The following is a 24,913-nucleotide window of genomic DNA, read 5'->3' as shown; positions in this document are numbered from 1 at the left end:
AATGAGGGGATTCTAGCGAGAATCTGGGGTTCAGCTTACAGGTGGAAGCGATCCCCCATGGCCCCACCCTGTGGCGTGGCTCTGGTGATACTCGAGAAGACACCAGGGAGAACTGCGGCTTGTGCGCATTTGACGTAAATAAGAGTAACTTTTTCCCCAAAACGACAAATGACACCACAAGTCTGCACCGAACCCCCACTCAGCCTCTTCCTCCTGCCCACCCCCCCCGCCTAGCGCTGCCCTCACCAAAGATGGCGGCAGCGGACGGGCCGGGAGCGGCGCCAAGCTGCGGCTGAGGCCGCTTCCGCCCGTCAGCTCCCATCACGTGACCACCGGGCTGCGGCGGCCGCTGCCCGGCGCCAGCGGGGAAGAGCGCGGCGCGGCACGGCGGGGCAGTGCCGGTGGGCTGCGGCGCTGCCAGCCGTGTTTGGGCCTCTCTGCGGTGGCGGCCGGCAAGCTGGCGCTGGGCTCGCTGCGCGGAGCGGGCAGCAGGAACGAGATGGAGCCCGAGGAAAGAGAGGATCGCACCCCGCTGCTGAAGGACTCCCAGCTCGGCGCGGGTGAGATACGCGGGCTGCGGCGCCGCGGGCAGCACTGCCACCGGCCGTGCCCCGCCGCAGGGCCGGCAGGGGGCGCACCTCCCCGGCGTCGCGTTGCCATGGCGCCCCCAGGGCTCGCTTCGCTCTGGCCGGGCCCCTACCGCTGTCCTTGGAGGGAGAGGCGGCCTCGTTCTCAGCGCGGTGACAGGGAGATGCATCCCAGTGGTTTCTTTTGCACGTAAATAGCTCGAACCTCGGGTCGGTGTCTGCTCGGCGGGATCTGCTGAGGTGCGGCAGACCTTCAAGACCGAGCGTGACTAAGGCGGGTAGCTGGCAGCGGGGGGCAGAGGAGGGCGTGTGGGGAGACAGCATGAGGATAAGATGTAAAACTGATTCAGGGGGTGAAATGCCTCCCCTAAGAGGGCAGGCTGAGAGCTGGGGCTGGTCAGCCTGGAGGAGAGAAGGCTCCGGGGAGACCCGAGAGTGGCTTCTCAGGATCTAAAGGGAGGCTATAAGAAAGAATGGGACATGCTCTCCATCTGTGTATGGACAAGGGGAAATGGCTTCAGATTAAAAGAGGGGAGATTTAGATTGGATATAAGGAAGGAGTTTTTTACATCAAGGATAGTGAATCGTTGGAACATGTTGGCTGGAGATGTGGTGGATGCCCATCCTTGGAGATGTTCAAGGTCAGGCTGGATGGGGCTCTGAGCAACCTGATCTAGCTGTGCTGTCCCTGTTCATTGCAAGGAAGCTGGCCTAGATGACCTCTAAGGATCCCTTCCAACTCAATTCTATGATTCTATGAAAGTGAGAAGGCGATCATTAAAGGTCAGGGCCCAGCTGAGATGAGGCAGATCAGGGTGTTCTGTGGGCTCTCCCAGGACAGGCTGTACGGACAGCTGTGAGACTTTAAGTTCCTTCACTGTTTGTGCTTCTGAGATATGTAGTACAGCAAAACAACTGAAAAGCGCCAGCGGGGAATTAAGAGTTCAGGTCGTTTACCAAAGCAGTACATTCTTGGGCTTGCACAATCCATCGTGATGCACCTCACCCAAAAGGAAAATGCGGTAGAAAAGCAACTTCCTACAACTGCCATGCGACCTTCAACACAGACCTAATTCTGCAATTTAAGACTCTTGTTCAGTTATAGCTTTAGTGCTATAAAACATGCCCCTGCAATCAGCGTTATCCCTAGATGTAGGACCCGAGGGTGGCGGTCAAGGTAAGATCTTCAACATCATGAAGTTTTGGGGGATGATGGCAGTATCTCTTTGCCAGTAAATATGGTGATGTTCTGAGGAGGTGCGTAACCTTGGGAAACTCATCTAGAATCTTCTTGAATCTTCTGTTCCTTTAATGTGACCTCATATTCTCAAGTATTACAGATATACTCAGTGGGAAGATAGGGAAGCAATAATTTAGCAGACTTTTGTTTCAACCTTACAAATCTGTGTGTTCATTAGACTTCTGTGATAAGTTATTTACAGCGGGAAGAAAAAAAAAAAAAGACATTAGTGGCTTGGAGTTGTTCCATATTTGTGTTGTGAAGATTGCTCTCCGAAGTGTATACCGGTAAGAGATGTCCAGAAGTAGAATTAATGGTTAAACTGTATCTGAGAAGGTTACAGCATAGTACAGTATTAAATCTTCTGTTATTGTGTAACTCCAGCTAATACAGGTACAACATTAGGAAGGCTGAATAACTCTTCTTGTGATTATGTTCACTGTTACTAATTTGAAGACTATACATTTTCTATTTAAAGGAAATTGCATTTTGAATAACAATGAAGGTCTCGGCTTGTTTTTGTACAGTAAGCACTTCCTGCTCTTGGTGCCTGCTTTTTTTGTAAAGCATGCAATAAATTATTGGCTGCTGTCACTTATATCATTTAAAAGTGAGATAAGCCTATTTTTCAAATGCTGCTCCTGTCATTGCTGTTGGTCTGGAAGATGCTTTATGTGTTTGCTTAGTAGCCTATCATGTTACTCATTTACTAAAGAAAGAACAAATACTGCCTTGCTGTCCTTTTAACAGCTTGCATTAACAATAGTGAACTTCAGATGAAGTTGATCAGTGATAGAGACCTCAAAAATGAGAACGTTCTACAACTTTCATGAAAACTACAGTTTTATAGGAAGGTTCTGTTGGTGCCCCTACAACCAAGTGTTCCTTGTTTCTGGGATAAGAAGGAGTCTTTAGATATCCACAGGGAATGCTCTTTTGCTTCTTATTGCAGATCAGAAAATGCAGTCAAGAAACATGCTGCAGCTGCAGATCGGGCTCTAGTCAGTCCTGTTGTTCGTAGATCTCACAAAAGGAAACTCTACTCTGTAACTATTTGTAAATCCATGGCTTTTCTTAGCAATTCAGTGTTTGGGTAGGTTCAGCCATCCCCATACAAAGAGTATCTGCAGAACTACTAAGTGTGCTTGTGTGCAGCCTTCCTATGGCCACCAGTGATGTGCTGGCCAAGATGCAGCTTGACTCTGCTTCTAACTTCCTGGCATGGGTGGGTAATCTCTGCCAAAGGCTGCGGTGTTCTACCATTAGGGGAAATTGATACCTGTGACATTGCAAAGTCTGAAAGCTGATTATAAATGGCTGATAGTCATCTTAATGCCACAGTGCAAGTTTAATGCCAAATCTAAAACCTATTTTCCTTTGTCAGCTTCAGCTGTTGAAGAGGGGAAAGAGTGGGCATCTGGGAACTGCTGCTGTTCTGCAGTGCATTGGCAGTATTTGCTATCAGATTTCCTGCAAGTTTTCTTGCTTAGGCAGTTGTTAGCAAATGCATATTGCTTTATAAACAAATTTAGAGAAGGGAAACTTGTCCTAGAAAACTATCTGGAATCTCATTGGCTGTTCATTAATGCTCCCATAAAAGTTTCTGTCCATCTTGAACCATTTTCAATAGGATGAGAGATAATGGCCTTAAGTTGCTCCAGGGGAGGCTCAGGTTGAGTAGTAGATAGATTTCTTCTTGGAAACAATGAGTGAGGCATTGGCATAAGCTGCACGGGGAGGTGGTGAAGTCACCATCCCCGGAGATGTTCAAGGAACGTGTAGATATGGTACTGAGGAACATGGTTCAGTGGGCGTGATGGGGATGGGTTGACAGTTGGGCTAGATAATCACAGTAATTTTTTTCCAGTCTTCATGATTTATGGTTTTTTTTTTTCAGTTCCTTAACAAACTTCTCACTAGTCTCTCTTCTTTTTTCCTGCAGTTTTTTTTTTTAATGTGAAATTCCAATTTCAGTAATTATTACTGTATTTTCAAGAGAGCTTTTGAAACCACTTTTCTAAACCAGCACTTCCACTGCAGCCCCTACACTTGTGTACATAACCACCACATAGCCTAAACCAGAATTACTTTTCCTTTGCACTCCAACAGAAAAATGAACGTTATTTTTCTACCCCAATCCTCTGTCCCTGCTGATATGCCCCTTGAGACTGGAACAATCAACTTTTCTTGACTTATTTTTTCTAATCCACAAATTTATGAGATTATTAGCTTCAAAACAAAAAATTCTCACTTGTTTTGGGTTTTTTTTGCTTGTTTGTTAGATTGTGTTAAAACAAAACCTTCTTATTTATTCTCATTTCAGTCCCTGCATGCTGCTCAGCTCGCTACAATCTGGCACTGCTGGCCTTTTTTGGGTTCTTCCTTCTGTATGCATTACGTGTGAACCTAAGCGTTGCTCTGGTGGACATGGTGGAACCTAACACAAGCTTAGCAAAGAATACAACTTCCAATGTGTGTCCAGAGCATTCCTCCACCATAAATGTTCCTCGCAACACAACGGTGAGGTCTCAAGCGTATTGTTCTGAAACGTAGCACGTAAAGTTGTTTTTTAATAAAGTTTGCAATAGGTGACTCATACTTAAATGACAGGAGAACTGGCTGATCTGTACCAGATGGCCCTTACAGTGGTTCTTTTAAAGCAATTCTGAAACATAATGTCTCTAAATAACCAGCTGATTTAGAAGTGCTGTGCTCATGGTCAGATGTGTTGTTTTTTAATGCATATCCTTTCTTCACCCTTCTTTACAAATTGGCTGATCTGACCTTGTAGATCTATTATGACGCACTTTGATATGCCAGTGATCAACCATTAGTGTTACATGTGCGTCAGAGCTCACATCACTCTCTGTATTTAACTGTTTTCCACACAGTCTTGATGGCATGAAATTTTATTACAAATTAGTGTGCAGTATTTTTTCCCTCGCTTCTTTGATCCCCTTCCCAGATCATGGTTCTTGTCTTTGTATCCTTCATCTATTGACTTTCCACACAGTAATCCTTAAAATCCCATTTCTTACCTATGAAGTTACATTAAAAAAAAAAAAAAAAAAAAGTTATGTTGATTTGGACTTGCATAGATCTCACATCATAATTAAATTTATTAATGAGCACTCTTGCCCACTTCTTGCCTTCATTTTGTTTGTTTAGAGGTCATTTATTATTTATTGGGAGCAAATTATAACCACGTGTGGAATGGGAAGAATTGTTCTCCTTCATTGCTTCTGTGAAATGGATGCTGCTCATTTAGAGGACTTCTGGGAGTGATCCCAGACTTCAAAATCACTTCTTGGGCAATGATTGATGTCCTCTTGTTGACTCTAACTTCCTTATCTCAATTATCTGTGCCTTTAATGTCTCATCTGCTAGACTTACCTTCGCTCTGCCATCCTTATTCTGTTCTTCCACATATCTCTGTCTTTGTCTATCACCTATCCTGTCCTTGTCTACTCTTTCTTCATTTTAAATTTAGACATCTGCATCTCTTTGCTTGCTTTTCTCTCTGTAAGTTTTCTGCAGGAAAATCGGTTTTTCAGAGTGACAGAATGTGATATGGAATTGAGATCCACTTTCATGTAAGCACATCCCTGCACCCAGCACCTGTATCACTTAACCAAGAAAGGGATAATCACCTGATGACTTTATTTAATGTTGTGATGATTTTTGTACTTGGCCTGGATACGTTTGCTCAGTGTAAACTACTTCCAGTGCAACTTTGATTGCCTCCCTAGGGGGGAGGCCATGAAAGATTTGTGATTTAGCTATGAAGGATTAAAAAAGGGATTGAATTTGTGTAAAATGTGGTCAGAGAAACTATTTTGAACTTACTGTATTTTGGGTTTTGTTTTCTCTTTTTAGGGGAAAAAGTATTCTTGGGATGCTGATACTCAGGGATGGATCCTTGGTTCTTTTTTCTATGGCTATATCATTACTCAGATTCCAGGTGGATATCTTGCAAACAGAATTGGAGGGAAGCTCTTGTTGGGGTTTGGCATCTTTGGTACCTCTGTGTTCACCTTGCTTACTCCACTAGCTGCAGATTTGGGAGTTGGCTACCTCATTGCTGTCAGAGCCTTGGAAGGACTGGGAGAGGTAACGGTTTTCCTCTATGTAACTTGAACATATATCTGAATAATGTATTGGCACGTCATAGTAATTAGACCCTGTGAATATTGCTATGCTGTAGTAGCATGTGGATTGTTTTATTTCGAGTAGCTTAATTTTACTTTTTTGAATAATTAACAAGTACATCTTATTTTTTATTTATAAGGACACTTAAGACAAAACTGGAGTTATCTATCATTTAGTCAGAACCCAGGAGTTCAAAAGAGTATTGTTTGTATTCTTGCAGCTTTTCCAGTATATACGGAATCAAAAGCAGAAGAAATTGATTCTGCTTCTTGATTTTCATACACTGCATGCTGTTGTTTTTTATTTTCCCCAAGTAGTTTCATTCTAAACAAGAGCCTAGCAAATCCTTCTACTGCTTTTTTAATGAAATGCAGTTTGAAACACGAAAACTTGAAAGAAATTGTAAAACTGCTACTTTTTAACAGAATTGATTCTTTTTTATCTAGGGTGTTACCTTCCCAGCTATGCATTCAATGTGGTCTTCTTGGGCTCCTCCCCTGGAACGCAGCAAGCTCCTTAGTATTTCATATGCAGGTGAGAAATTCCCACGCTAATAACAGGCTTATGCATTTTTACTGCCGTAACAGGGAGGATTGACTTAAATCAAAGGGATTTATATTATCAGTATTAATCAGGATTTAATCTGGAAAGCGTAGCATTGAGTTAAATCTTGCTTTGCATTCATTATCGTTGCTTTTTATGGCTTTTGTAGCCTTGAGAAAAGGTATTCGTCTGCAATGATGTATAAACTTCAAGCTGCAGTATCAAGTGGTGCAAGGAGTTACTGTGAAGCTGATTAATAGAAGATACTGTGAACAAAGGAGATGCAATAGCAGAAACAAAATAGGGCAATAATGCAAAGTCACAGGATGTGGCTTTTTTTTTTTTTTCTTTAAGGTGTTTTTGGGGGAACTCAAGGTAGCTCTCAGTAGTGCTTCAAGCTGCTTGAAGAAGATTCAGAGATCAGTTCCATGTTCTTTTAGGCATTCCGTGTGTGGAGGATGTAATGTTTCATAGGAAATTTATTACTTTGAAGATACTTGATGTTACATAGAACTTGATTTACAGCATATTCTGAGAACATGAGACAGATACAATTTACATTTTGCGAAGTGTGGAAGTTACAATACCCAGTTCAATCACAATATCAGTGTGATTCCCCTTCTCTGTATATGCTCGTGATGCTGGGCAATTCCACTTGCTGGGTAGCAGTATGTGGGTTGAAGCCAGCTCAAGCCTGATGCTCTTTTCAAAATTATTTTCAAGATTGTTCAATTTTTATACTCTGAGAGGTGTCTTGTATTCACTCCCCTGGTACTGGTACAGCAATCTAAAAGAGACAGCCATTCACATGCTTGTAGGGAGAAACATCTACACTATCAATTGATCTACTCAACTGATGACAGGGCTGTTTGTTCAAGGCAAAGGCTACCTCCAGTCCCCTTTGTGTTGAGATACTCAGGGTTTTTGTTTTGTTTTGTTTTTTTAACAGTGGCTCTAATTAGTGACACCCTGCATTATTCCCTGAGCTTCGTGGTTGCATTGCTTTTGCCCATACACACTGAGCCTTCTTCTGTTTTCAAGTTTTACTCGTCTGACAGACTACTCAATCCACTATGTGTGGAGCGAGTGAAAAATAGAGTTTTCTGAATTTACCAGTCCAAGTATGTTTCTGCTCTAAGGGTTACAAATTTTAAATTCAGTTAATGGCTCATTTAACTTTATGTTAGTATTAATTCTGTGACAGCTTACTTCTTGGACCTGGGCTTCATCAAGAAGATAGGGCTATGCCATGTAAGCACCAGCTGCAGTCTAGTAGCAGACTTCTGCCAGCAGGAATGAAGCCTTAGTTCTCTCATCTTCCTATTTTCACACTTCCCTTGTAGCCACATGCTTCGTTCCTTCCTGTATGCTATTTCAGACCCTCACATGAGCCACTTTAACCCACCTAGTGCATCAGGCGGTTTCTTCTCTTTTTTGTATGTTTTCTCCCACACTAGTGAATTAAATCTGCTTTTAAAAAAAAGTCTGCATGTGAGAGCCAGCACACAAAAGTGGAGAGCAAGGAGCTGGGATTGTCACTTATTGCTTTTAGCTTTAGGAGCTTTTAAATTGTTCCTTTGCAAAGCCGCGTTCCAAAGCGCAAGTGAGAAGAGACCTTGGCCTTGAACAACTGATAGTAAGCAGGCATGGATGGATAAGGCATCTTGCTTAATCTCAGCAAAGTGTTTCCTTTTCCTCCTTTTCCTCGCGTTTCCATAGTTGGCAGTCATGTGGTCTGCAGCTTAGAAAGTCGTGACAGTATTGACTTTCCAAGGGAGCACATGACTGAGTTGCATATAATTGTCTTTTTGGTGGGTATTTAACAGAGTACTCGGTTTTGTTGTTTTGTAGCTGAAGCTTTTCTGCCTCAAACAAAAACTGTTCCAAAAAGATGGCATCTAGGCAGCTGCCATGTTAATGTAATCTAATGTTTTCTGAATTGAGATTGGATTTGGAAAAGCAATTGTGTAATTAACATGAAGAGATAAGCTTCAGTATTTGTCCCCAGCTGAGTGTTCCTAATTATGTAAACAATATGGGTGCCACCTCCACCCTTGCCACAATACTTCTTTAATTATGATTCAAGAGCTGCTCTTTCCTGCTAATATCTGAGCTGGAATCTGCTCATCTTTCCCTTCTTTGCCTGAAGATCAAATTTAAGGACCCAAATTTAGGGACTGTGTAGTTAGAACCTGCTGGTTATATGGATACCTTCTGGCTCTTGTTTCTAGCGTTCCTGTTTCAGTACTGCTAGCAGGAGCTATAAGCAATGTAAATTAATTACATAACCTCAGAATATTATTTCCTCTCCTTCCTTCCCTCCAAGGTCTGTAATTGTACTGTGGTCAGTTTCCTCAGCAGTGTCTGTTGAGTTGTATCATTTTGAATGTATTGTAGCCACCACTTGTTTGGAGGTGAATGTACTAGGAATTTTTTTTTTTAATTGCTCTTTGCTTATTACTTTGGATGTTTATGACCTCTATTTCTTTGGATTTGGCAAAACAGTTTGTTGTGCCATTTTTCTGGTAGTCAGTGGCAAATCTTACCTGCATGATTTTTGCAGGAAAACAAAAGTCAAAACAATACTTAATTTAAAGAGTCTAATGATGAACTAACAATTGTTTTTATACTTTGGTTTGCTTTCCTCTGCTAGGTGCACAGCTGGGAACTGTTGTCTCTCTGCCACTGTCTGGTTTAATTTGCTACTATATGAACTGGGTTTATGTGTTTTACATATTTGGTAAGAGTTTTTATTATTAAAGTTATGATCCATATTCTTTTTGTAAGCCATGGTATATTGTTTATTACCTCTTGTATGAAACTTATAAGTTTTTAAAAATATGTTTGATGTCAGGCTGTCATTTCTTTTCCTCCTGGGGAGTAGAGATATTTAAAGCAAGTGAATTCCTTTGCATGGATATGTGAGCTTTGCTTCCAATGAGCAAAGATGTCTCCGAGTGGGACAAAAGCTGGTACAAGTCAAATGTTTCCAGCATTTCCCTCCACGCAGAAATAACAGGCTGGAATTACTTACTTGAAGTGTGAAATTGAGTTAATAATGTTAATCCCAGGAGTGAATTTCTACTCTGCATGAAATAACATGTGAAAAGTTACTGCTGCTTTAAATGGAGACTGTGTGTAATATTTCTCTAGCAGCCACAGGAACTCTGAAAGAATGTCCAAAATGCAAAGCATAGCATGTTTACTGTGAGCTGTGTTCTAGAAGGAGCTCGAACATAATAAATTTTCTGATAAGATGTCATAGATCAAACTGATGCTTTTTATTGGACTGTTTACATTTCTAAGCTGTTTCATGTTCTGCATAGGGAAAAGAATCAGAATAAAATGGAAAGCTTACACTTTGTTCATCAAGACATGCTCTTGATTTTTGTGTAATTAAAAAAGAAGGAAATGGAACTAGACAAGTGGAAAAAGTTACACTGGTTGTTAAGTAAAAATGCAGCCAATTTGGCTTGATTATTGAAAAGTTAACTTTTTCAAATGATAGTTCTGGAAGCTTTGCTTAAAAAGGAAAATAGATGCTGGTATACATCAGTTAAGCTACATATAGCGATACATATCATGCTAAGGGTTTTTTGAGGTTAAATTCCTCTGTGTGAGCTGTATTCTTCATGGCTGTTCTATGTGACAAATAAAAAATACAATATGTATATGTATGCATTTTCCTTGCTCTACAAGGCACTTGCTAGAGGAGAGGACAAACCAAAACAGAACAAACATCACTTTCCTAAAGTCATCCTTTACTACTTACTGTATTGTTAAGCCGCTTGGGGGAGCTACTGTTTGTAAGCAGAGAAAGTTTTTCCAGATGCTTTAATATAATTTTAATGGATATTAATTTTTCTCAATTTTCTGAGAATATTATTCACTTAACAGAACTTATTCTGTTTTTATTTATACCTCCTCATCCATGTTTTTCCAATAACAGGTGCCCTTGGTGTATTGTGGTTCTTCTTCTGGATGTGGCTTGTTAGTGATAAGCCAGAAACTCACAAGAGTATTTCACGTGCTGAAAGAGAATATATTCTTTCTTCTTTAAAAGACCAGGTATAGCACATTATTGTAATCATGTTTTCTTAAGTAATAACATAAACTACAAGTATTGTTATTAGCATAATGCTCTGATGTCTAGAAAAACATCATTAACCTGCAATAAAGACAGTGTATGTCAAGAAAAGAAAAATACGATGCAATTGTGTAAATGAGAAAAACTGGTAGTCAATCAAAACATTTATGATAATGCTTTTTGTCACTGCTATTATTGTGATGTTATTTTAATGACAAGTAATACAACCTGAGCTTTTTTTAAATACCAAAAACAGACATGTATGATGTCTTAAAAACCTGTAAAACAATGTTTTCAACATGTGTCTTCTATGATAGAGAAGAGAGAGATTACTATTTGCAGAGAAAACGTTTTGGAGATTCCATTATGAGCCATTTGACTGAGGATACACGTTTCTAAGCTGTGAAGCAGTCTGAGTTAATATCTAGGACTGAGTAGGAAAGATTCAGCCAAATGCATAAGACTGACCTTAAATGTTTAATCATTTGTGGTAAAAACTAGAGGCGACATATCATGGTAAGGGAAGGCATATATTATATTTTATCTATATACTTCAAAAAAATTCCCATTACAAAGTGATTGGTTTAAGTTGCAATAATTAATAGCAGAGCAGTAACATGCACGAGCGTATCTTTAGCGAGAAGGTAACAGTAATTTCATCATTGCCGTTTAATTCATCTTTTGCTATGAATTCACATTGTACTCTTCTGAATGAGTGATCAGTGTGGATTTGGGTAGGATAACAGCATCTGTAGTTTAAGTTTACCTTGACGTTCTAGTATTTTTTTTTTTCCTCTTCTTGCTAGCTCACTACACAGAAATCTGTTCCCTGGAGACCTATACTGGAGTCCCTTCCCCTCTGGGCTATTGTTGTAGCCCATTTCTCCTATAACTGGACTTTCTATACACTTCTCACACTCTTACCCACATACATGAAGGAGATCCTGCGGTTTGATGCACAGGAGGTGAGATAAATAATTAAGAAAATAGTTACTGTAATTAACTATAGTTATATAGTTGTAGTAACTATACATAGATACAGTTGTAATATTTAACCATAATTAATAGTTTCTATATTAACCTGTTTAAGAAAACTTGTGATGTAAGTTTTTAATTTGGAAATGGTGAAATAATTCCCCATAATTAAGCAGCTACGTCTACAAGGTTATCTGCATTGAAGTTTCCATTGGATTTCAGAAGTTATTTGACATTTAACTTAGCAATAGCATTTTGGATCATTTTTTCTGTTTGAAGATGGAGTTAAAACAATAAGTATATTAAAAAATATATATTTCTATTACGAAACAGTAACTATAAAAAAATCCCATATTTCTGTTACTTTGTTTGCATGATTGCCTCAAAACTTATAGCTTATTTTGTAGCTTCAGAAACACTATCTACTTTTATGCTCACTCATGAAAAGCACTATTTTTCTTTTAATTGGAAATTAACAGTATCATTGGGTAAGTGACATTGTAAACGTTTTAAGGAGAGGGTAGAGAAAACACTTCAGTCTGATTGAATCCCCTTCCAAATAATTACTTTTTCTTTCTTCAGTGAGTGGCAGATACAATGCTGTGTCTTCGCACAGTGCTTCAATTAAATTGCTTCTTTGTTGTTGTTATTAAGACTAGCTTATGTTTTTCAGAATTTTAATTGTTACTTTTGAAAGCTTAGCATTGAAAACCAGCAGACAGCATATTTGAATGTTGAAAGAGCAGAACATGTTTATGGCTTTGTGTCAGATTTAATGTCCTAGGGAACCTCTTACATTTTTGTATAATCAATGGATATTAAGATATTATAATCACAAAATAAACAAGAGAGTTAGGCGAAGTAGACTATGATAACAAAGGAGAATAAATGGAAGGCTTACCCTTATGCTGGGCTCACCCACAAAACACCAGAAGGAGGAATCTCCAGACAAGATCCTTCCCCACTGGTAGCCAGCTCTTAAATAGGTCTAGGACAAATGGAGCCTGGCTCCACCCCTTCCGGCAGCACAGGTGAATTGCCTTCAGCTGTGCTCCTCTGGCTGACTCATGGCTCGCCTCAGGTGATCAATCAGAGGTTCAGGCCGTGACTCAGCAGTTCCCATACAATCTTCTTTGCCAAATATATTTGTCTATCCAGATACTTCATTTTAACCACAGTTTAGGTTATGTTCTACTATGCCACTTAGTAGAACTTTTTTTTCCTTCTTCAGAAGAAAAACATGCAGTTTCAGGCAGAAGTCACTACCAAACAACTTTCCTTTAAGGAAAGGGAAGTTAGCAGGTGACAGCAGTGTAAATAATGGCAGATCCTGAATAATAGGACCATAGGATGTTCAAACTGAATCTAATGAAAGTTCTAATTCTGTATCTTGTCTGATTATAACCAGTATCAGATGTGTCAGCATATAGTTGTGGGATAACACACTGTTGAAAGTATTGAATCTGAGATCATAGATTCCATAACTGCTTTCAAAATTCTGACTAGTAGTTACAGCTCTCACTTACTTTAAGCAACTTGTGCCATATCTAATCTGAAGCTGCTCTTTCAAAATACTTGCATGATCAAGTTCATGACCACACAATATTTTGCAGTTTCCTTTTTCCTGATCCCAGTCACTGATTTAAACCTTTGAGTTCTTCAGCTGGCTGTATTGGTAGTTCCAGATTACATTATACAATCGAGAGTTTACACATCAGTAACTAAAATGCTTTGTCTTTTCTATCCTTATTTTTCTCTCTCATAGGAAAGCCAACTGTAGTTGCGTAGATGAATGGTCTTGACACTCCTGACTCAGACTTTCTTAATGCTCCAAGTCAGATGATTTTTTTCATCACATTGAATTTTAGTATTTTAACTGTCTTTTCTTTTTGTCTCAACAGAATGGCTTTTTATCTGCGCTGCCTTATTTTGGCTGCTGGCTTTGTATAATTCTGTCTGGGCAAATTGCTGATCATTTACGAGAAAAACAGAACTTCTCCACTGTTTGTGTTCGCAAATGTTTTACCCTAATAGGTAAGTGCAAGGATTGTCTCTAGTTAGGAAGACATCATGGGACCAGTCTGGGAAAAGTTAAAGCTTTGAGAGACAGAAGTGTGGCAGTTTGCTGTGAGATGAAGCCAGATTGTACATGGCTGGAGAAGGAGATGCTATTCAATTGTATTAATTTTGATAGGGTGTGGAGGAGGAACTGCAGTATGTCTAGGCATCTATTTGTTTGGTTAGTAATCTGGCATCACCTTGTTTTCTAGTACATAGTATTCCTTTGAATTCCTATGTCTTAAGCCTCACTCACACTTTTCTGACTGACTTTGGTGGATATAATTTGTCTTGTAATGTTTAGTGTTGTTTTAACTGATGGACATACTTTACTCTCAGCTCTGCCCAGCCCTCAGGATTTGTCAAGAGTAAATCCTGCCTTTTTTTTGTAATGAAGTAGAAATACTGGAGAAAGAAATAACCAGAGATAGCCAGAAGATTCATTTAGGCCACGTCATTATTACAAACATATCATCTCTCAGTTAGAGGATATCATTCAAAGTGAGCCTGTGTTGCTCAGTGTTTTGTTTATTTAAGACTTAGGTAACTGAATGGGAATACACTTGCCAGATTTACAGTGCTACCAGGATGAAAAGACAAAGTAGAATCCAAGACCAAAGTGGTCTTGACTGATGGGAAGGAGAGGTGATTTGAAGTCAGAAAGATAAAGCCTTTACTAAAAATGAATAAAAGGGTGCATTTAGAGAGAGCAGTTGATAGATGATTAAAAGAGAAGGAAAAGGGGAAAGATCAGACACAATATCCACACAAGTTGCAGCCTACTTGATATATCGTCCATCACTGCACTTAATTCTCTGCTTCTCCAATTCTGCTGATTGAGTTGCTCGCTTTAAAGCAGCTCATCTAATAAACTCTCAAGTATTTTTGTTTTCATAGGCCTGTTCAGTTCTGGTGATCTGGTTTTACAGCTGGCCTTCACGCCTATGTCTGTAAAACCAAGGGGAAAACATGCTGTTGTGCAAGGAAAAAGTGGGTTTTTAAGGGTTTTGTTGATGAAGCCAGCATTTTTTTGCATGTATTTGGAGCTGGTTTTGGAGTTTGTGATGAAGTCATGTAACTAGCCAGCTGTGGTATGAGGAAATGGGGTGCCAAAGTTAACTGAAGAAAGGATGGTGGCTACTATGCCAACTAAATTGTTTCCAGTACCTGAAGTTGTGAACTGGGCTTGTTCATCTTAGAGAAGAGAATGCTCTGGTGAGATCTCATGGTAGCCTTCCAGTAGTTGAAGGGAACGTATAAACAGGAGGGGGAACAGCTGTTTTACTAGGGTTGATAGTGATAGGACAAGGGAGAATGGTTTTAAACTGAGATGGGAAGTTTGGGTTAGATATTAGGAGGACATTTGTCACTCAGAGGGTGGTGAGGCACTGGAACAGGTTGCCCAAGGAGGCTGTGGATGCCCCATCCCTGGAGGCATTCAAGACCAGGCTGGATGTGGCTCTGGGCAGCTTGGTTTGGTGGTTGGTGACCCTGCAGATAGCAGGGGGGTTGAAACTACATGATCATTGTGGTGCTTTTCAACCCAGGCCATTCTATGTTTCTAAGTCTCAAAAGCTAGCCTGGTTCTCTAAGATGTACAGCAGGCTCTGGTGTAGACATACCAGATGTTCAGATATTAAACATGGCACTCATTCTAGAAGGTGTATGTGGAAGAGCTATGTATGTATGTATTTATATGAAATCTTCCAGCTCTACTTTGTTATGATTTGCAGAAGTCCCTGTTGGCTCCTGAAACAGAGACTTAAATGGGAGTAACTTCCTCACTGTGCATTGTACACCTGCCAGTCTCAGTGCAGAGTCTAGTGGTTTATATAATGATAAATAAAATGAACTTGTCACATTACTTTCACTGTCCATTGATTTTTAGTTTTCCAGATGAAGTTAGTTCTTTCAAGCTAGAGTAGGATTTTACTGGTTTGTGCAATGTTTATCAAGACCGCCAGAGGTTTGCCGCTGATCTGCTCTTCTTTGCTGCTCACTGTGATGCACATAGTGCAGTGCTGGATTCTGTGCACTAGGTGGTGTTGGAGATTGTATGTACACACAGCTCAGAACATGTTAATTTTCTGGCAGAAAGTCCCTTAATTGTAAAATTTCTGTTTTAAAGGAATGATTGGACCTGCAGTGTTCTTAGTAGCAGCTGGGTTCATAGGATGCAACTATGAGCTGGCTGTTGCATTTGTGACCATATCGACAACACTAGGAGGGTTCTGTACATCTGGTTACAGCATCAACCATCTGGACATAGCACCTTCGTAAGTATTGCTGAAGCTTTTGTTACTGATTGGATACATTTATGATCATTTCTTCTGTGTTCCTGGAGTGCCTCGCAGCTTGTATTTGAGTGGGGGGGGGGAATAAATATTGGCAGAAGAATACCTTAGAATACCTCAGATTTTGATCCTGGAATAATAAATAACTGCTGGAATTGTATTTACTAGGATTTTGCACTATTTGATTCACGATATTAGTTGAATTGCACTGTTACAAACATGCTGTCCTATTAAATGGTTCACCCTTCAAAACTTTTCTATCAGAACTGCCAAATTTTAATATGAGTAAACCATTGTAAGTTCCAAAATTCAGGCAAAATTTTTTTGAAAATCATATTCGATGTAGTGGTGTTAAAAGTATGGTGTTAAAAGGACCTGCTATCACTAGATTAATCCTGTGTGTACGATTACTCCTAAGTGATGAAAAGATGGACTTCAATTTGAATCTTCTCTTGCGTTACAAATTCCGAACCTGACTGATCCATCAATTTCCTGAAAAGCACATGTATATTCTTTTGAACTTCTAAGTGATAAAAGTCCAATACTTTGCTCTGTTGTTAATTTACCTGTTTGCAATACTACTTGTGTCTGAACAGGATCAAATAACTTACGACTTCATGACCAATGAACAGTGTTTATATTCTAATGCATAAGATGAAAATAGTTTATCTCTGAGCAGAGAGGAAAAAGAATTGTAGAGATTTTAACTAGAAAAAATCCTTGGAACTGGGCCACTTATAGGAGACCTCAGTTCCAAGGTGAAAATGGTATCTAAGCTTTGGCAATTAAATAGGTGGTCATTGGGGGCTACAAGGATGGACAAGATTTGACTGAAATACACGAAATAGTGGGAGTCAAATTAATCTTGGCAGATTAGATGAGATAGCAAGCAAGAAGGAAGGCACCAGTATCCATATATGTATAGTATATGTATAGTGTTTACAGTGAATTGAACAGGAAAGTATGAAAAACAGCATCTGTGATGCTTTGTTTCATATCAAATAGAATTATGAATACAGAAGATCTAGTTAAATCACCATACCTGGCATACTACGGGGCCATAATGTAACATCTGTTGCAAGTTTAACTTTGCTAAAAATGTGAAACACTGGCTAGGATTTTGTCTGTGTTTAAAACCACGAAACATAATCATTAAAGGGAAATTACTTCTGTGAGTTATTTAATGGCAGAACTTGGATGTCTGTGCAGTTTTGATTTGTCTCCTCGTGTCTGTGCATTTTGAATCTCTTTGTGTTTATAGAGGAAAACTGGTATCTGTTCCTAAACCCTCTACCTTTTCTAGTATGTAATGGCTGAGGCTGGGCATTGCAGAAGAAAAGAAGGGTCACATTTAAGGTAGCTGAATATTACCAGGAATTCATTCCTTTCACTGCTCTGTCACAGTCTGCATGTAGTAAGTCAGTTGGTCAAACTCTTCTGTGACAGTCTATTTAAACCCTATATCTTCAGGAAGCTGCTCTTCTAAGTGTTCTTCAGCTATAAAGAGGGATGGGCTCTTCTTGAAGGTGTTTCAGACCACTGTAATATGTAAAGGGAATCTGCAGCAATTTGAGTCTGAACTTTAAAAATATCTATTGAAAGGCTTATTGTGGACCCAGTGACATAACTGAGGCCGAGCTGATTTATTGCTTCTTTTCTGGGTACGTCTCTTCAAGCTCTGAAGTCTAGCTTGCAAAAATGAAAATACTGAGTCTTGACCAAAGTCAGTAAGAGCTGTACTTTGAATATAAGAACAGTGTTGTTAAATATTCTTCAGATTAAATCCCGAGGACCTCAAATCAGTCATTCAGTAGGTGCATGTGTTATTGGCCTATGTTTTCATTCTTAGTTTATAGGATGTGTATCACACTGTGACCTCTGTCTCTCAAGAGTGTTGTGGAAATAAACTGATCTTGTGAAAAGTGCTACTCAAAAGACCTGGGATTGGTTAAAATTCTGTTTGCAACAATTGAATAAGATGCAGAAACTAAGAGAGAAAAGCTTTACTGGGCAGGAATGTGGCCAGTGTAGATACTGTTTTATTGAAATCAGTAATTCTGTATTAAGCACATGTATGCTTTCATTTGGGGCAAACAAGCCCAAATGACGACAGAAAGGATGGGGCATGCTCTTGTAATAAAAGTCATAGGAAAAAAAAATGCAGAAATACCGGAAAATCTAAGATGAAATAATAATGATTTTAAAAGAGCTTTTTTCCCCCTACTTAACTTTTTGCAAATGTCTGAGCTTTCTTGGATGAAATGGCCAAAGCAAGCATTTTCAACTGAGGTGAAAAAACTGACATAGCAGTGGAAATCTCAGAACAGGATGTACATGAAAGTGTAAAAACTCTTTTAAGAGTTTACCCAGAACTTGATACTTTTTTTCCTTTAAAACATATTAGAATAACTAGAGGTGATTCAAAGCAATTTCAAAATGCACTTTGATTCTTGTTTTGTTGGCTTTTTTGTGTTTTTTTTTTTTTGTTTTTTGTTTTTTTTTTTTAAGGCAAGCTGATTAGAATAGCAAAGGTCCTTTCTTGGTACTAAAATTTGTGCTACACCAAAGAAATAATGATTATATTATCAGGAAAAAATAATGAATGAAAATACTAATGCTGCAGAAAAAAAATATTTGCTCTCTATTTTTGTTTTTTTTTTTAAACACACATTTATGAGGCCATAAGTAGATTGAATTGTTGAGTATGGAGCAAAGGGGTAAGATAGTTCTACTGAGATTTCCTATTTTAGCTCTCTGAATGTCTAGACTGCTCTGCAAGTCAGTTTGACTTCGCTTAGACTACTATGCCATAAGATTTCAACCAGGAGCTTACTATAAGCCTTGCTATACAGATGTGTCACATTTTCTTTCCTGTTCCGTATTGGAGTCTTCACTGTGCTGACGGAGTGGCATAGCTGTTATCTGTGTTAAACACAAAGTGCTATCAAAATGCAACCCATGTCAGAAACAGCAGACAAAAACAGAGGCATTTAGCCAGCAGTTAATTGTCAAACCTCTATTAAGACCAGAGAAACTATTAAATTGTGGTTTTGAAAATTTGTATTAGCAGCACTCTAGTGCTTAAAAGTGATGAAAACAGTATGTGTTTGGTTCTGTTTAAGGGCTTTAAAAGGAAGCTTTTCACATTTTCACATTCAGGCTTCTGAAAGCATATTAAGCACTTTCAGAGAGAAATATGTTACATGTACATTTATTTAATTAAATAATAATAATTTAATTACAGGAGTGGAACTCAATTTAAAATATGTAGCAGTATGTATCAGTTTGGAGTATGGCAGGCTTTCGAGGCAAGTCAACTAAATGGCTTGATAATTGACTCTTGTCAGGAAAAACACCTGTTTTCATAATGTTATTGGGCTGGATACATGCCACAACCTGTTATAACAATGTGTAGTTGAATTTCCCTACTCCAGAAAATAAAACGTCAAAGCTATGTCTCTCTTTAGAGTTACAATTTTGTATTTCTGTTGTGTTGTCATTGTTAAAACAAGGAGAACACTATTGCACTCTGAACAGCTGAAAGCAGTAACAGAGAGATTTCCCTTTTCATAGAATCACAGAATGGCTTGGGTTGGAAGGGACCTCAAGGATCATGAAGCTCCAACCCCCTGCCACATGCAGGGCCACCAACCTCCCCATTTAATACTAGACCAGGCTGCCCAGGGCCCCATCCAACCTGGCCTTGAACAGCTCCAGGGACAGGGCATCCACAACCTCTCTGGGCAGCCTGTTCAGCACCTCACCGCTCTCTCTGTAAAGAATTTCCCCCTGACATCCAACCTAAATCTTCCCTCCCTCAACTTAAAACCATTTCCCCTTGTCCTGCAGTTATCAACCTTTTCAGAGTTGATTCCTCTCCTATTTGTAGGCTCCCTTTAGGTACTGAAATGCTGCAATGAGGTCACCCCGCAGCCTTCTCTTCTCCAGGCTGAACAAGCCCAGGTCCCTCAGCCTGTCTTCATAGGGGAGGTGCTCCAGTCCCCTGACCATCTTTGTGGCTCTCCTCTGGACCCTCTCCAACAGCTCCCTGCCTTTCTTATACTGGGGGCTCCACACCTGGATGCAGTACTCCAGGTGGCGCCTCACCAGAGCAGAGTAGAGGGGGACAAATCACCTCCCTGTCCCTGCTGGCCACCCCTCTTCTGATTGAACCCAGGACCCCTCTTCTGATTGAACCCAGGATACCATTTGCTTTCCAAGCTCCAAGTGCACTGCTGGCTTGTGTTAAGTTTTTCATTCACCAGGATCCCCAGGTCCTTGTCTGCAGGGCTGCTCTCAAGGATTGCTCCTCTCAGTCTGTATGGATGCCTGGGATTCCTCTGGCCCAAGTGCAAACTTTGCACTCTGCTGTGTGAACCTCATTAGATTCACCTGGGCCCACCTTTTGAGTCTGCTGAGGTTTTCCTGTAGTAAAGTACAACTGATAATAATATTTTATGTAATTGTTCAAATAACAAACCTACCTTGAAGATCTTGAATCACAGAAATCTCTCTCTGGTGGCTGGAGGGTCGAGTTCAGATGTAAAATGTCTTGCTCTTTTTTCTCTTGAGTCTGTGACAAGTCTGTACTTGTGCTGCTGTTTCAAACATGACTTTTTGGTATTGCAACATTCCTGTTCTATGTTTAATTGCACAGAGATGAGGTGTTGAGACTTAGATGTTAAGCAAGTTACCACTTTTTTTCCCAGCAAGTTTGTATGGCCACTGGTGCATGTGCATGCACGTGTGTGCTAAAGCAGAAGGAGGAGGAAGCCTCAGAATGGAGCTGCAAGAATGGCAACAAGTAGAACAGGTTGAGTCAGACGTGTTTCCCATTGGCTTGACCCACAGAAAGCTGAAGGGAAGGACCAGTGCAGAGCTCTGTGAACTCTTGCCTTCAGAACAGCACTCTGTAGCATAGTGGGGATATCCATCCAGATTAGGGGTAATTGCTTTTTTGGCAGTGTTACCTGAAGCATCTCTCACTGTTGCGAAACAGTGCTCTGTCATATTCTTTCTTTTCTACTTCAAGGCATGCAGTGTGTCTTTTTTAACTTTTCTGGTGGATCCATTCCAGACAGTTTGTTTGTGGCTTAGCAAGGGGGATGTGGTTTCTGGATTATGGATTCTAAGCAAAGTGTGAGTAATTCAAGTAAATTCCCTAACTGGCCCATGAAAATGGAGACATATGTCATGAATTATCAGAGACATTACTAGAACAGAAACAACCGATTCCCACTTCTGTTTTAACTTGCATGTGTGATCAGAGCGAAACCTGTGTGATCCAATTAGGCAAAATTATTTCTGTGACTGATCAGCAAGATAAGTTCATAAGCAATGTTGTCAATTTTCCTTACAGGTATGCTGGAATTCTTCTTGGGATCACAAATTCTTTTGCTACTATCCCAGGAATGGTGGGGCCAGTTATTGCTAAGAACCTCACTCATAATGTAAGTCAATTTACTGTTTGGGTTTTTTTTTTTTCTTTATTACATTATTATTATCATCACTGAATGGCAATCCTCTCAAGTCTGCAGCTATTAAGTTATATTTGGCATATACATGCAAAATAAGACAAGCTCTTACTTGTTTTCCAGAATTGTTCTCTCACACGAGGTTGGGACTTGCAAACTCAGCACTTGTCAGATAAGCCATAGATTCAATGTGTAGTTTTCATAATGCACTCCTTTGTATGAACATTGTGTGATTACGATGCTCTGTGCTGTGCTATCTTGCTTCTAAATTAAACAGCATTCAATCTGACCTCCAACATTGCTTAGTCAGACAAAGGGTGATATCAAGTAGAAAGCATGATTGAAAAGTTATTTGAATACTTTTCTAAATAAACGATATAATTTTTTTCTAAAATGTTTTAAGAAAAAGTGAAGAGTAAGTTTATTGATACTGATAAACTTTTGGAGTTGGTAGTCAGTCATTTCCTTAAAAAAAATATAAAAAAAAATATAAAAAATACTAGTTAAAGTGTGAATCCAAACAAATTAGCATCTTCCAAATTCTTAACAAGTGGTGGCGTTATTTGTGTTGGGTTTTTTTTTGTCTGCTTTTCCTCTCATCCTAATGCTCTGATATTATTCTGTTTTTTGTAGTAGGATCATTTATGGTTTTGGTAGAATATACATCTGTTATTTAAAAACATAATAAAAATTGAAAACAAACAAGCTTCCTAAGACATCTGTATATGTAGCTTCTTTGTTACTACAAACACAGCTCTTCACTGTCTTGTTTGAGTAAAATTCATACTTGGCTAAAAAAAACCTTACCGTTCTGGAATAGAGATATTGTACTCATTAAGAATAAGTTACTGCTTTGCTTACTTCAGCTCTTGGCTCATCTGATCAGAAAGCAAGGACATGTTTCTTGTTACAGTAATGTTCTCTGAGTTTGCAAAGCCTTCATGCAGCTGTGAATTTAGATGTGAAGGCTGTGCATCTCAGTGATAATCTGATCCAGAAAGACAGAAGTATCTGTCAGAAGTATGTTTACTATGTAAGATGTATTGTTAAACTGAAGTAGACTAAAATGATAATTTGTTTATAATGTCATATTGCTATGAAGTCACATTGCGTAGCATTTATGTTTAAGTAGGTAAGGCATATAGCATCTCTTTTAAAAGTATATTTTTTTCTTGAGTGTGGAGCTGCAAATTAACTGTATCTTTTTCTGTTTTTTTAATTCCTCTTTTTGACAGAATACTGTGGGAGAATGGCAGACAGTTTTCTATATTGCTGCTTCCATTAATCTATTTGGAGCAATTTTCTTTGCATTATTTGCAAGTGGAGAAGTTCAGGACTGGGCAGTCAGCGGTTATCACTTCCATAGAAACTGAAGGAGGCATTGAAATACCAAAGCTGTGCTGAATCCCAATGTGCCAGAACTACGTGACCAGAAAAGTGCCTTCCCAACTGATGCCTAGGAATCTTCAGAGCTTTTAAGTTAAACTATTTTATCTGTGCATCTTTTGTACTGAAAATCATTTGACAATGTATGTGTGTGCTATTTCCAGACAAGAGACTACTTAGATTAAATTGAATTTAGCTTCATGCTAGAACTTGATATCAAATGTATGATCAGAGACAGTATTTCAAATCAGTGTGCTAAGATCCATTTCCTTCCAGTTTTTAATTAATGTCTTCTGAATTAATGTTTAGGCAGATAATTGCTGACACCGAAATAAGAGGAAAAAACCAAGGTGATTATGTAGCACTGTGAGGAGGAGTGACGTGCAAATAATCGTACACAAAAAGCAACATCTTGATTTCTGTGGTGATACTGATAGGATTTTGCTTTTTAAAACGCTAAAAGATTTCTAGTGTTCTACAATCTTTTCTAAGCTTTTATTTTGTTAGTATTCTAATTGATGTCTAAGAAATGCACACTTGATTGTTACTCTATTTTATGCACAAGTTTTCAAATGGAAACATTCCCTGTTTCAGGACTACAGCTTCACAATTAATACAGAGCAGGGAGGAAGTGAAATATATGATTGTGACTGACAGAATACGCCATGTGTTACTGTTCTCTGTGGTGCAGGTGTTTTTAAATAGGCCTTATTTTTATTCAAAAATGTGCAAAGAAGAAGCAGTGCAACTCTATACACTGCCTAGATTTAAACCTAGATTTAAAAGAGTGAACTAGAAATAGAATATTGACACGTTTACATGATAATAACTTTCGATTCAGCAGTTCACTTTTTTGTCAGTTAAAATCAATGCAGTGGAATTATTTCTTCTTTCACGTATATTTATATATATATGTATTTGTCAGCTTCTCGGTGTAAATGCAATCAAATAAGGCTATTGTTGGGAATAAATAAGGAAAATCAGTTCACTTCTGCAATAGCATTGTTAGTCGGGTAAAAGTAGAATAGAAAGAATTAGTGCAATATCCTGATGCTATTAGTCTCCCCTCAGCATAGAATTTGACACTCAAGAGCATTCTTTGCACAACATACAACATACAATTAAATGCCATACTAGGATTAAATGAAGTCTGTTAAAACAGTGGCCTAGATAAGAACAAATGGCTGAATAATCTTGTAGTCACAAAGCAAAGGAAAATTCCTGTGCCAAAGATTCCTGGATTGGAGCAACTAGGTAAAAAAAAAATCACTGGGCTCTGGGCTTTTCATTTACCACCAGTGCAAAAGAAAAGCCCAGTACTAACACTGCTCCGGTGGAGCCTACCTTCCTTCATTTCTAGGAAATGGCATCTGCCTCTTCTTTTTAGCTTTAAGAGCCATTTTGTTTTGACCTTCCTTGAAGTGTCGTGTTCTCTGATGGTGAAACTATGTTTAAATCTGTTTGTCTGCGGCATTTCCACAATAAACAATGTGAACTTCAGATGAAATCAGTAGTCATTCAGTGGGAAAATGTTAAAGCTATGTTGTATCTTCAGCATTTCCACAGTAAGTGGAACAAATATTTACATATGCATCCATTGAAAATAACCATCTCCCTGAAGTTAGAACTCCATCCTCAAAGTACTCTGAGCAAGATTGGTAACTGGATTAAGAGATGATTAGTATTTCCCTGGGAAATTACCTGCTTCAGGAATTTCTTGTCTAGCTTTACAAGTGAGTACTATCTTCTTCCTGATAATATATTAAAAATGGTAACTTTGCTTTGTGTCCACAGAAGTTTATGCTTTTTAATCATTTAATTTACTTATTAAAGTCAAGGTTACCGAAAAAGCTAAATGAGGCATGGTTAATTTATGGTGTCAAAATATTTTCAGTTAATACTTTCAGTTTGGCTTTCTGAGCTGCATGCACATACTGCTGGCTTGTGTTGAGCTTTTATCCATTAGTATCCCCAAGTTCTTCTGCACAGAGCTGCTAATGGTGTTTCTGTAACATTGTCAAGATCCTGTTGGGACAGTCCTCTCATTCAGTTTCATCTCTGATCAGAAACATTTCCCATGTTCTGCATTTTCAGATGTGCCAATGTTTCTTGAGTGCCTC

General features: G+C 39.1%; 1 protein-coding gene across 2 annotated transcripts; it reads left to right on the top strand.

Annotated features, from left to right (window-relative positions):
* The first annotated feature begins 332 nt into the window (after window positions 1-332).
* Window positions 333-23,781, top strand: SLC17A5 (solute carrier family 17 member 5). Of its 2 annotated transcripts, none has more exons than XM_048936408.1 (11): window positions 333-560; window positions 4,151-4,347; window positions 5,704-5,937; window positions 6,423-6,510; window positions 9,173-9,259; window positions 10,469-10,587; window positions 11,413-11,571; window positions 13,483-13,615; window positions 15,768-15,915; window positions 21,293-21,383; window positions 22,643-23,781. In XM_048936408.1, exons 1-11 carry the CDS (start codon window positions 500-502, stop codon window positions 22,778-22,780), a joined length of 1,455 nt encoding a protein of 484 aa, XP_048792365.1. In that variant the 5' UTR covers window positions 333-499; the 3' UTR covers window positions 22,781-23,781. The 2 variants fall into 2 exon arrangements, with proteins under 2 accessions (XP_048792365.1, XP_048792366.1); XM_048936409.1 differs by lacking the exon at window positions 333-560 and adding an exon at window positions 1,551-1,764.
* Window positions 23,782-24,913: the final 1,132 nt, after the last annotated feature.

Source organism: Lagopus muta, chromosome 2 (genome assembly GCF_023343835.1).
Source record: "Lagopus muta isolate bLagMut1 chromosome 2, bLagMut1 primary, whole genome shotgun sequence".
Taxonomy (NCBI): domain Eukaryota; kingdom Metazoa; phylum Chordata; class Aves; order Galliformes; family Phasianidae; genus Lagopus; species Lagopus muta.
Note: the sequence above shows the minus strand (reverse complement) of the source record. Positions and strands in the feature narration are given on the sequence as shown.